We start from the raw sequence: 13,774 nt of genomic DNA, 5'->3' as shown, positions 1-13,774 counted from the left end.
AGTAATAGCACTGCATGTACCCACCACTAGAACAGGGAGTGCTCTCTGTTTTAAATAAAAGAAGCATGTTTTCTACTCCGTGTGACCTCTTTTCTCTGATCTCTATAGGGGTGACAAAGTCTATTAAAGAAAGAAAGATACTGGATGAGGTAGGTACTTGGTGCCAATGTCACATATTCAGTTTCACTGCTTCCTTTCTTACACCACTTATACCACTTTCTGTAGGTTTTCCATCAAGAGCTATACAGATCAAATCAGGAAATTTTGTTTTTACTCTTTTGTTCTAAGTTTCTCTTGGAATAATCCTTTGGTCAGAGGACGGAACAGGATTTTATACCTCAGGGAGAAAAATAAAGATTCATAAACATAAGAAACAGACTCACTTCTTACATATGTGTGTACACCTTTATTGAAAACTGATCATTCACTCCTGAAGAAAAACCTTCATATTAGTATGCAAATGTACTGTTTAGAAATCAGATTCCCTCAAAGAGATGCTACTCTTTATGTTACTGAGAATAGTGAGAGGTAAATAAGATAGCGTGTAGGAGGAGGAATAATTTTAGAACAGAGCCATCTAAGAGCTGCTGGTAACGAATAGATCAAGCAAAATAAAATTAGTGAAAGCAGTTTTAAACTATTAAGCAGTATTTAGCATATTCATAATTAAATGACATTTTTGTTGGTTCAACGTACATTCAGTGACTAATATTATTGGGAGCCTACTATGTGCTTGGCACCAGGAATATAAGAGTAAACAGGATGGGTGCCTCCTTTAATGGATTCATAATCTTCTAAGGGGAGATAGACTATAAAGATACTCTTCTTTTTCCTTTTAATAAGTCTCTTTTTTAATTTTTTTATTGACTATCTGTGAAATAGACCATTACAAAGCTGTTTATGTCTGATTGGATTTCAGTCCTACAGTGATCCAGCACCATCCCCCCACCAGAGTACATTTCCCACCAATATCCTGTTTCCCTCCCACCATCCCCCTGCCCCTCCGCCCCTCCCCCCCCACACACACACCCCAGGCTGCCTCTACAGCAGGTACTTTTTTTCTTTCTATCGTTCTGTGCATTTTTAGTTTGCAATACAGGTACTAAGAGGTCAGGTATGGACATGACTACCAAGGCTTCCAGAAGTACAAGGAGGTGGAGGGGAGGTTGTCCATCTCAACCCCCAGAAAGCATAGAAATTTCAGTCACAACCCATATACACGAATTTTCAACAGATTATATCTCAGTAAGGTTTATCCTGAGACGGTGGAGTTCGACTGGGGCCATTGCAGCAATTTTCGATTGTGGAAGCAAGTGGCTGCTGGGTCTCTGCCTCAGCAGACACCAGGCTGACCCTGCCCCTCTCTGATTTACCCTGGGTCTGTTCAGCCTTGCAAAGGTCTGAGATTAACTGCAGCTTTTGGTCTCAGCTTGTATCGCTGAGCCAAAGGTGGTTTGTGGGCATGACTCTCACATACCTAAGTTTTGGCCATTTAATTTCTCAGGAAACTTAGTCCCAAGTTGTTGGGGTTGGGCCAGAGGCACGGGTTTTTTTTTTCTAATGTTATTTACATAGTTATGTGATTACAAAATTACAGCAGCAATTTTGGGGTATCGGGAAGCCTGAAGGTACCATCAGGCTGCTGATGCACTTGCCCCACAGGTACAGTTGACTTGCTCAGGGGGCACCATACCCCCATCTTTTATCTCTTGAAGTAATGTTTTATAGTTTTCTTTGTACAGGTCCTTCACCTCTTTAGTTAAGCTGATTCTAAAGTGTCGAAATTTTTGAGGCACAATTGTGAATGGGATATCTCTTTCATTATTTGTATATAAGAAAGCCATGGACTTTTGGGTATTGATTTTGTAATCGACCATTTTTCTATACAAACCTATTGTTTCTAGAAGCTTTTTTGTAGACTCTAGTATTTTCTAAGTATAGTATCGTATCATCTGCAAATAGTGAAAGCTTAACTTCTTCCTTTTCTATCTGGATGCTCTTAATATCTTTTTCTTGCCTAACTGCTAAGGCAGGTATTTCCAGTGCTATATTGAATAGAAGTGGCGAGGGGGCAACCTTGCTGATCTTAGAAGCCTTTCGGTGTTTACCCATTGAGGGTAATGTTTGCTGTGGGCACCATATGATATGTACCCCAAAAATAGGTACCCCTACATACTCTAAGATTATTTAGAATAGAATATCATACTAGTTATTGACAAGAGACAGAAATTTATTACTTTAATTAAGGAGACCAATAAAGACTATTTGGTTGTGTTTTGCTTTGCTTTGGGGGCACTGCATCTGGTTGTGTGTAGGGCTTGCTCCTGGCTCTGTGCTCAGGGATCACTCCTGATGGCACCAGGGGACTATAATGGGTGCTAAGGAGCAAACCAACAATGACCACATGCAAAGCAAGTGCCTTACTTGCTGTACTGTCTCTCCAGCCCAATCAGTTTTTTCTAAGCACTCTTCCTTAATTTCCCCAATATCAATTCCATTGCTCCTTATTTCCTCATTCTGAATTTGTCAAAATTATGATTATGAAAAAATCTCTTTCTTGGGGCTGGAGATATAGTACAGTAGGTTGGGCACTTGCCCTACGTGCAGTCAGTTCATGTTTGATCCCCTGTACTCCATGTGGTCCCTCAAGCTCCTCCAGGAATAAGCTCTGAGCACTGAGCTAGAAGTAAGCCCTGAGTACAACCAGTGTGGCCCAAAAAAGAAACTCTGTCTTGGGGCCGGAGAGAGAGTACAGTGGGTAGGACTCCTGTCTTACATGGTAACCACCCACGTTTGATCAATCCCTGGCATCCCAGATGGTTTCTCAAGCCCACCAGGAGTGATTCCTGAACGCAGAGCAGGAGTTACCCCTGAGCACCACCAGGTGTATCCCCAAAATAAAAACCCTTCATTGTATGTATTTTTATGTATATTTTATTTTATTAACTGTAAATCTTTTGGTTGAAATCTGGGAAGCATTAATTTCTTCAGATAGTAATGTGCAATTCAAGGATCAGGAATTCTCCAGTTTTCTTTATAACAGCACAGTATTAGCCATTTAATCTAGATGCTAAGTGAACATTTTGAGAGGAGATAGATGTTGAAAATTAAAATAAATTAAGTCCCAGTGAGGTGAAAAGTCAATTGTTCATTTCTGCCCACAGATTTGCTTCAGTGAATTTATTTCAGCAGCTGAGCTGCTAATCATTTCATTCAATCCACCAAAAAGAATTGTTTGGGGTTGGGGGAGGTTCAAAGCTCTCCCTGGCGAGCTCTCTGCTTTGCCGGAGGCTTCTCTTTGTCTGACCCCTGCTGTTTGTATTTGGTTTCCTTCAGCATGATTTTGAAGTCAAAGGAGATGTTGTTAATGGAAGAAACCACCAAGGCCCAAAGAGAGCAAGAGAATCCCAAGACAGAAAGGTAAAGGCCTCCTCCTCCTCGTGTAAGTTCTTTACTAGTTCTCCCAGTCTAACCAGGTAAGTATTACTCCATTTTAAAGATGAAGGAACTCTGAGATTTAGAGAAACTGCTATTTTATCAAGATTCAACTCTCAGCTGATAAATTACAGAACTAGAGTTTGAAACCTTGTGAATATAGTCTGTGCTCTTTATACTCCACTGTGGTGTCTTTCTTAAGGCATTGTGGTAGGGGATTCGGGGGATGGAACACAGGTTGACCACATGCAAGGCAAGCACTTGACCCACTATTGCTTGAGCGGAGTTAGGCACTTGCCCCGTAAGGGTCCCTTAAGAACCACCAGGGGTGACCACATTATATTATATACAAATATGGAATCATTGTACTATGCACCTAAAACTATTGTAATGTTATATTCAGAAATATGTAAATAATAATCATAATGAAAGCCTTTCCTCTGACACACCCCTGAAGACCAAGAAAGGCCTAGATGGGTAAGCCACTTAAACTCTGTTTCTTTCTGCACTTCCACCCCCGTTCTGGGAACATGGGCTGATTGTAAACCAAGCCAAGCTCAAGCTCAATTGATTAAATGATCAGGGGAAGTCAAAAAAAAAAAAAAAAAGGAACCACCAGGAGTGATTCCTGAGAGCAGAGCCACAAGTAACTTTTTTTTTTTAATTTTTATTAGTGAAACACCATGAGGTACAGTTGTAGACTTACAAATTTTTGTGTGCTTGGATTTCAGTTATACAATAATCGAATACTCATCCCTCCACCAGTGCCCATTCTCCACCACCAATGATCCCAGTATCCCTCCCACCCTCCATGTCCCACATCCCACCCTGCCTCTGTGATAGGGCATTCCTTTTTGTTCTCTCTCTCCTTTTGGGTGCTGTGATTTGCAAAAGAAGCATTGAGTGGCAATCATGTTCGGTCTGTAGTCTACTCTCAGCATGCATCTCCCATCCTGGGAGGAGCCTCCCAACACCCTTTATTTGGTGCTCCCTTCTCTGTCTGAGCTGCCTTTTCCCCTAGCGTGTGCAGCTGGCCTCCAAGCCATGGAGTAAACCTGGTACTTATCTCAGCTATTTTTGGGTGTTAGTCTCCTATTTTGTTACTTTATGTTTTCCAGATGAATGCAATCTTTCTGTGTCTGTCTCTCTCCGACTCATTTTACTTAGCATGATACTTTCCATGTAGTACCACTTGTATGTAAATTTCATGACTTCATCTTTTCTAACAGCCACATAGTACTCCATTGTGTAGATATACCAAATTTTCTTTAACCAGTCATCTGTGCCACAAGTAACTCTTGAGCATCATAAAGTGTGGCCCCCCCAAAAAAAAAATAAATAAAAGTAATAAGTTTACTGCCTCAATTACTGCAAGCACATTTCAGTTGCTCAGTAACTACTTGTGTCTCCAGTCAACTTTACTAATGCAAATACAAAACATTTCCATCATTTTTAACAGTGCTGTCAAGCACTGTAAGAAAAGGCTCCTCGGAGGCTCAGAGTGATCTGTCTCTCCTGGAAATCAGACAGTAAGATCCAGAGTCAGGTTTCACTTCTAGATCAAAAACAATAGAAGCCAAAGAGATAACTAAATGGATTGAACACATCCTTTGCGTGCTGGAGGCCCAGATATGATCCCCAGCAGTACATGGTCCCCTGAGCACTACCAGGTATGGCCCAAAATAAATAAAAATACTACTTCAATTACCTGAAAGAACATGATCATTTGCAGAACAATGTGAAGGTAGGAACAGGTATTTGGGGACTAAGAGGAAGAAGAAGAAAAAAATGGAACATCTGTGTGCCTGTGTGTTGTATAAACATAGACCTCTGCCAGTTACTGTCATTATTTTTTTGCTTTTTTGTTTGTTTTTAAATAATGTAGGAGTACTGCTATTTGTTCAGCCATTGATTAAGCTGTTTGAATTGGGCATGAATTCCACATTACTTTTTTATTTTATTGTATCACCGTGAGATAGTTACAAAGCTTTCATGTTTGAGATTCAGCCATACAGTGATGGAACATCCATCCCTCCACCAGTGCACATTTTCCACCACCATTGTCCCAAGTATCACACACACACACACACACACACACACACACACACATCGCAGGCCTCATTCTGCTTCTATGGCAGACAATTTCCCCAATACTCTCTAATTTGGGGCATTAATTTTGCTCGAATTTTCCACCACCATTCAAGCCTTTCTGCCAGGGGCAGACTCTAGATCTCATTTCAAATATCACGAGAGCTCACGTGGCCACAATTGTAAATGTAAATTTCTAGATTGTAAATGGTTGGGTTCCAGAGACATTTCTGTATGGCACTAATCCATTTTGGGATTCAATTGAGAGTCTCTGGACCAGGGCTGTTGGTGTGCTAAGATGGCGTCCAGAGGCAAATTGTGGGCTTGACTGCCAGTCTTCTGTGCGGGTGGGGACCCAGGGAAGGTCAGCCTGGGTCCTCTGCCACCATGCGGCCTGGAGATTTAGTCCTGAACCCACCTACCTGAACCTTGCTTGTGAAAGCTCTTGGTCACCGGGATTCCATCTGAAGTAGATGGGGAGACTGCACCTGCTCCATCTGGGGTGCCCCGGTGGCCGGGAAAGATATCTGGCGCTGTGGTGTCTTCTGGGATTTGCTGCTGTGTCTCTGGACCAGGGCTGTTGGTGCACCAAGATGGCGCCTGGAAGCAAATTGTGGGTGTGACTGGGACTTGCCTCTCTGTCTCTGAGCCAGGGCTGCTGGTGCGCTAAGATCCACATTACAAAATTTTCAGCAGATTATATCTTGGTGAGGTCCATCTTGAGATGGTGGAGTCAGGCTTGGGGTATGGTGGCAATTTTAGATTGTGGAAGCTAGTGGCCACCGGGGACTCTGCTTGGGCAGGCACAGGCCATCCGCCCTCTCCAATTTACTCTGGTTCAGCCATGTATGGGTCCAAGCTTAACTGTGGGTTTTTTTTTTCCCCATTAAATTAAGTGAAACACCATGAGGTACAGTTGTACACTTACAAATTTTTGTGCTTGGGTTTCAGTTATACAATGATCGCGTACCCATCCCTCCACCAGTGCCCACCACAGATCCCAGTATCCCTCCTACCTCCCATCCCCCTCATCCCACCGTACCTCTGTGGCAGGGCATTCCCTTTTGTTATCTCTCTCCCTTTGAGTGCCATGGTTTGCAAAAAAGGCATTGAGCGGCAATCATGTTCGGTCCATATTCTACTCTCATCACGCATCTCCCATCCTGAGAGGAACCTCCCAACATCCTCTATTTGGAAGGCAGCTATGCTCACCACTATACCACCAACGCTGCCAACAACACCCTCTATTTGATCCTCCATTCTCTATCTGAGCTGAACTGTGGCTTTTGATCTCTTTTTGTTTGTTTGTTTATTTGTTTTGCTTTTTGGGCCAGGTCACACCTGGTGATGCTCAGGGGTTACTCCTGGCTCTGCACTCAGCAATTACTTCTGGCAGTGCTCAGGGGACCATATGGGATGCTGGGATTCGAACCCGGGTTGACTGCATGTAAGGCAAACACCCTACCCGCTGTGCTATCGCTCTAGCCCCCGGCTTTTGATCTCTTTTGAGTTTTAGGGGTCTCTGAGGCAAAGCCAGTAAGTAGAGCTTACAGGGTGGCGCTGGAGTTGTTTTGTGGGGGTGACTGCCAGTGCATCCAGTGTTTTGGGAAGTGGGGGGGGGTGAGCTGTGTAGCAGAGCTGGAGGTGGTTTGTGGGTGTGGTTCCCACATACCTAATTTTTGGCCGTTTAATTTCTTGGTAAATGTGGCCCCAAGTTGTTGGGTCTGGCCAAAGGTACAGCGGCAATTTTGGGGCATCAGGAAGCCTGAAGGCAACATCAGGCTGCTGATACACTCACCCTGCAGGTACAGGTTGACCTGTTGGTGGCACCATACCCCCCAGTTAAACAGCTAATATATTAAATTCCTTGTCATCAAGGCCTTTTATTAAACAAACAAAAAAAAATTAAAGGACCAATATTTTTCTTCTCTCTAATAAGTGAAGACACCTCCAAAAAGGTTATCACAGAGTAGCCTGGGCCTGATCATTGTCTAGATGGTATAATCAGCTCTTGAATGACAAGATATGAGTATAGAGCAGGTTGTCCACATAAACACATTGTAGGTCTTCTATGCCACAGACATAGCTCAGTTGTAGAGAACATGTCTTTTTATAAATTTTTTAAAAAGGTTTTTTTTTTTTTAAATTGAATCACAGTGAGATACTCAGTTACAAAGTTGTTCATGATTGGGTTTCAGTCATATAATGTTCTAAGACCCGTCCCTTGACCAGCATACATTTCCCACCACCATGACCCCAGTTCCCAGTTTTCTCCTGTCATACCCCACCCCAGCTTGCCTCTATTGGGGGAGGTGGTGATTTTTCAAAAGTCTGCTATTGTTCTGGATATAGGGCTGTCTCTGTAAAGTAGAAGTAGGATGTGATCACTTCTAGGAATTATCAGAAGGTAAAGAAAAGAATGTACCAGAGAAAATAGCTCAAAGGATTGGTGTTTATACTTTTTTATCTTTTTGTTTCTGTGTTTTGTACATGGGCCAAAACCCAGCAGTGCTCAGGACTTACTCCTGACTGCACTCAGAAATCACTCCTGGTGGGACCCAGGGAACCACTAGTGATCAAACTCTGGTGCCAGAGGCAAGGCAAGTACCCACTGTACTATCTCTCAACCCCTGGAGTTTATGCTTTCATGTGGACAGTATTTGCTTTAATCCCCAGCATTGCACGGCCACCTAAACATCACTGGGAGCATCTCTGGGTACAGCATCATGTGGCCAAAAAAAAGGGGGTGAAAAAGGAAAATTTTTCATACTTAAGAGTCTCTCTGTATTGTCTTTGGTAAAATACCATACTATTTTATAAATAGTATTTTTTTATTTCCATTCTTTCTCTTTTCTCCCAGATCTTCAGAGACTTAGAAATTTGTTGCTATGGACCCTTTACCAACATGCCCACAGGTAAGAAACTAGAATTATACTGTCCAACACTAATCACTCTATTATGTTGTGCTGTATTAGATATAATACCCCATAAGAGGCATTACTTACGAGGTTTATCAGATTGGTGAGGTATTTTATAGACTGTTTCTTCATCACCCATCAGACAAAACTAGCTGCATGTTACCCTATGGCAGAAACCACCTGCACCCCTTCTCAAAGCAAGAAGAGTAGAGTTAGGGCTGAAGCAGTAGTATAGCAGGGGAGCACTTGCCTTGCTCGTGCACGTGGCCAACACAGGTTCAGTCCCCAGCACTTCATGTGGTCCCCCAAGCTCACCAGGGGCATTCCTTGATTGCAGAGCCAGGAGTAAACCCTGAGCACCACCAGGTGTGATCCCAAAAAAAAAAGAGAGAGAGAATTTAAGAACTAGTTTTTCTGTGTTCAGAGGGGATGAAGATGCTCTCTCTGCATTCATTGTAAGAAAGAAGGGATGTAATAAAGTTGGGTGAAGAGACATTTTGGATTTATAAACATCAGGAAAGAGCTTTCCTTTTTCTAAATACCCAAGGGCATGGTGCTCCACATTGGCCCAGAGCAGGGGAAGACCTTTGATGAAGATTTTGTAATTAAATTTGAGTTTGAATGTAATAATATGTTTAGGAGTACTTTGATAGTTAACACTGGAGTTGTGTGGCTCTGAGGATATGATGGGTACATAGATGTGGTTTGTTCTTTTCAAAAGGAAGGTGATCTACCTTTGCCTCCTGTGACCAGACTGACCCACAGGGATACTAGTCTTCTTACTCATCAGAAGACAACCTTGGCAAGGTCAGGGACAGAGGAATGACAACAACATAACCTGGCAAACTAATTTTGCTTCTGTCTTCCTTATTGGCAATTGTCTGGATTTTTATGAGGTTTTCACCTGTCACTCCAGGATTTCTCAAAGTTTTTTTGGCGTGTTAGAAAACAAGGTCTTGGAGCCGGAGGGTAGTAATGTGAATGGGGCACTTGTCTTGCATGCAGCCAACCCAGGTTCTATCCCTGGCATCCTGTATGATCCTTTGAGCACTGCCAGGAGTAATTCCTGAATGCAGAGCCAGGAGTAACCCCTGAGCATTGTCAGATACGACTCTAAAAAACAAAAAGAAAAAAAAGAAAAGAAGATCTCTAAGTAGGAATCTTCTTTTTTTTCTTTTTGGGTCACACTCGGTGATGCCCAGGGGTTACTCCTGGCTTTGCACTCAGGAATTACTCCTGGTGGTGCTCAGAGGACCATATGGGATGCTGGGAATCGAACCTGGGTCAGCCTCATGCAAGGCAAATGCCCTACCCGCTGTACTATCACTCCAGCCCCAGTAGGAATCATTTTGGAGGTGAGTTAGTTGACCTCAGTTCAGTCAAAGAGGAACACCTCAGCATTGCCCAGAAATGACTGATAGTTTTGAGAGCCACAATGGGGCAAAAACTACCTGCTGCTCTGTGCTGTTGTTTTTGCCAGGTTCGATAGAACACCTCTGTCCTTTCTTCTGATTCTGCTCCCTCAGGTGTGTTGATTTCAGCGCAGCAAATTATATTTCCCCACAGTTGTTCTGAGTCTGTCCAGAAAGATAGATATACTTTTTGACTAAATGAATTATCTTCCTGTCTCTTGACATTTACAGTAAGGGTGACTGTGATTATCAATTACCAACAAAGAGGTATGGAGGGAAGACAGGTGGGTGTGTTTTTCACAGTATCTTAGCCAGCAGTTTAGCAAAGTAATTGTTATTAGGTCTTGGATAATTTTTCCTTTCAAAAAAAGGGAAGAGTTTTATTTGTGAGACTGTCAATCATTCTTTTTCCTTTTGATTTGGGCTTTTAGAGCCACACCAGTGGTGCTCAGGGACTCTGCTCTTACAAGGAAAAGTTAGTATATCAGAAGCAAGTTGGCATTGAATCCGTGCCCCCGATATTGATTTTTATTAGTTTTGGGGGGAGGAGGCCACCTCACAGGGTGCTTGAGGGCTTCCTGTTAGTTCCATGCTTGAGGTTGCACCCAAAGGTGTTGGGGACCATACAGTGTCAAGGTTCGAACCTGGAGCCCCACGCACGAAGCATGCCCTCCACCCCTTCAAGCCGTCTCTCCATGGCCTCCATTTTCCTTTAAGACCTTTCTCTCCCTTTGTAGCAGAAAGACTTTTCCCACTGACAAGTCTTACTGCCTTGCTATAAGCCTTCATCCAGAAAAGTAGAGGGTAGAGGGCTCAGGTTAAGTGTGCAGATTAATGTGATTATTTTAGATCTAAATGTCCTATTTAGATCAACTGGAGTGGATGTTGCGCCTCTGTGGGGCTTCTGTGGTAAAAGAGCTTTCATCATTTACCCGTAGCAAGGTAAGTGTTGGTGACCTTTCGTGGGGTGGGGGTGGGAGTGGGGGGGTGTCACGGCAGTCTACCCTGCAGTTGAGCAAGGCTAGCACATATCGGTCTGAATCCCCCTGTTTAACCTCAGAGGTTTCTTTTCTCCTCTTCCTTCTCTGACCACCGCCCTGTGCCAGAAGACCCCATCTTCAAGGGATAAGCAAGGATTTGGGAAATACAAGTTCTTCTTATCCTGAGGGAAGGAGTTTTTTTTCCCTCTCACCCTTCCTTATTGCCATGTGCCCTTCCATCTCCTTTCTGTGGCTGCCCCTAGAGTAGCTGGCTTCAGCAGACCTGTAAGAAATGATGAACTGGGGCAAGAGTGATAGCACAGCGGGTAGGGCGTTTGCCTTACACACGGCAAACCTGGGTTCGATTCCCAGCATCCCATATGGTCCCCTGAGCACCGCCAGGAGTAATTCCTGAGTGCAGGGCCAGGAGTAGACCTTGTGCATCGCCGGGTGTGACCCAAAAAGAAAAGAAAAAAAAGATGAACTGACTGTCCTAGAAATGCTGCTCTGTTTTCTTAAATGCTGTTTTCTTCCTGGGAATGCAGGGTAGGCACCCAGTTGTGGTTGTACAACCAGATGCCTGGACAGAGGACAGTGGCTTCCATGGTAAGATACTTGCGTGTGTCTCTGTCACTGCAGTTGACCTATTGTTTAAGGTCTTAGCACATTCTGGATGCTTAATAATTGTTTGTTGAAGGTCAGTGATAGTATAGCAGGTTAGGCATTTGCCTTGCATTCAGCCAACACAAGTTCTATCCCTGGCACCCCGTATGGTTCCCCAAACTTGTCAGGAGTGATCCTTGAGCACTGATTCAGGAGTAAGCTCTGAGCACTGCCAAATATGCCCTCCTCAAAAAAAGAAAGAAAATATTTGTTGAATGAATAATTGAATGGATGAACTGTTCTTTTTAAAACTTGGTATTCATTTTATATATGTAAGAGCAATGCTTGAACTGTTTTCACTGAGTGGGGATTAAACATGAATTTTCAGCCCTAGTAACTTTTCCTTTAACAAATTAGAATTTCATATTAAGAAACTAAGCTTTCACCAGTAGGCACTTCTCAGGCTTTTGAGTAAGGTTCTGTTTCTTAAAGCATTGCTCAACAACTTCGCTCCTACTTTATTAGCCTAAAGAATTCATACAGGGGGGAGAGATAGTACAGCATGTAAGGCATTTGCCTTGCATGCAGCCAACCCAAGTTTGATCCCCAGCATCCCATATGGTCCCCCAAGCACTGCCAGGAGTAACTCCTGAACATTGCTGGATATGGCCCCAACCCCCCCCTTCCCTCTCTGCCTTGCAAAAACAAAAAATAACTCATTCAGCCAAAGGCAAGAGTGTTAGTTCTGTGGGTAGAGTACTAGTCTTACATGTGGCAGATCTGGGATCCCCTGTATCCCTTATGGTCACCTGAGCTCCACCGGGAGTGATCCCTGAACATCTTTGAGTGTGGCCTCAAACAAACCTCATACAACCAGGGGCCAGAGAGATAGCATAGTGGGTAGGGTATTTGCCTTGTAGGTGGCCTACCTGGGTTTGATCCCTGGAACCCCAGATGGTATCCCAGGAGCCTGCCAGGAGTGATCCCTGAGCACAGCCAGATATCATCCCCCCAAAAAATAAGAAAAGAAAAACAGCTCAAGCAACCAGATCCCTGTAATATATTGATTAGCATTTGGTCTGAGAATATAGACTGACACTAACTGCTTGTGTTCTCTATCTCCAGCAATTGGGCAGCTTTGTGAGGCACCTGTGGTGATCCGGGAATGGGTATTGGACAGCGTAGTCCTCTGCCAACGCCAAAAATTGGACAACTACCTGGTACCTCAGATCCCCTAGAATTGCTGCTGATTTCGAGCCAACCGTGTGGTTAGGACCTATTTCCAGAGGACTCAAAAAATGAGCTTAAAAATTGGGGCCCATGGCCAGAGAAATAGTATAGCAGGCAGGGTGCTTGCTTTACACACGGCCAACTCAGGTTCAATCCCCTGCCTCTCATGTGGTCCCTGAGTACCACCAGGAATGACCTCTGAGTGCAAAGTCAGATGTAAGCCCTGAGCACGCCATCGGGTCTGGCCCAAAAACAAGAGAAATAAAAATGGGGCCAAGGGGCTGGAAAAATAATACAAGGATTAAGCCACTTGTATTGCACATAGCTCACCCAGGTTCGGTCCATATGTTCCGTGGAGCACTGCCCACAGTTATCCCTGAGCACAGAGCCCTGAACCTTGCCAGGTATGGCCCAGAAGCAAAAAGATGAAAAATAAAAGTAGAGATAAGGAGATGACTGAAAGAGCTGGAGTGCATGCATGCTTTGTTCGCATGCAGGTTTGTGTTCTGTCCCAAAACCACGTGATCCCCAGAGCACTGCCCCGTGTGACCCTCAAAACAAAAGGAAGAAAAGAAACCACCTATTTCCAGACTCTGAATGCTCCTCTCCAGTCCTTCCACAGTCTCAAGTTACTAAATATTTTATGTAAAGCAGCCTGAAAAGAACTTCCAGCTATGCAAGGGTCCCTTAAATATATTTTGCTCAAGTCTCTGTTCAAAATCTCCATGAGCACACAAAATTGTGGTAATTTTTCACCTGAAAGGATTTTAAAACCGTTTAAATCCACCGATTGAGTGAGATGCTGATTCATTATTTATCAGACCTATTCCTTGTGCCAGGGCTGGAGGCTGAGCTCGAGTCACAGCGGGCCTGGTCTTAGGAGAACAGCTGTGCTTCCTGAGCTTGTTTCTCTCAAACCTGTGTTCGTAGAGGCCAAGGGTGAGACCCTTCAGTGGAAGGCAAGTACTTGGGGATCTGGGACATGACTTAAAATCAGAACAGTGCTTGGGTAGCTTAGATGTTGGAGTGGAATATTGGAGAGGGAATTCAGAGGTTGCTATTAAATATAAATAAGAAACTTAGTGTTAATTAGAGAAGAGGAAGGCAT

At 43.6% G+C, this 13,774-nt stretch overlaps 1 protein-coding gene across 3 annotated transcripts in view; it reads left to right on the top strand.

Moving 5' to 3' along the window:
* The window catches only part of BRCA1 (BRCA1 DNA repair associated), a 62,243-nt gene extending 49,483 nt beyond the window's left edge, over positions 1-12,760 (top strand). For all 3 annotated transcript variants that reach the window (XM_056127887.1, XM_056127888.1, XM_056127889.1), the window contains 6 exons: positions 109-149; positions 3,337-3,420; positions 8,384-8,438; positions 10,722-10,795; positions 11,379-11,439; positions 12,562-12,760. In XM_056127887.1, coding sequence (XP_055983862.1) covers positions 109-149; positions 3,337-3,420; positions 8,384-8,438; positions 10,722-10,795; positions 11,379-11,439; positions 12,562-12,674 — 428 coding nt within the window. In that variant the 3' untranslated portion in view covers positions 12,675-12,760. The remainder of the gene's footprint in view (positions 1-108; positions 150-3,336; positions 3,421-8,383; positions 8,439-10,721; positions 10,796-11,378; positions 11,440-12,561) is intronic.
* The last annotated feature ends 1,014 nt before the right edge of the window (positions 12,761-13,774 follow it).

Source organism: Sorex fumeus, unplaced genomic scaffold, assembly GCF_029834395.1.
Source record: "Sorex fumeus unplaced genomic scaffold, SorFum_2.1 ptg000063l, whole genome shotgun sequence".
Lineage (NCBI taxonomy): Eukaryota > Metazoa > Chordata > Mammalia > Eulipotyphla > Soricidae > Sorex > Sorex fumeus.
Note: the sequence above shows the minus strand (reverse complement) of the source record. Positions and strands in the feature narration are given on the sequence as shown.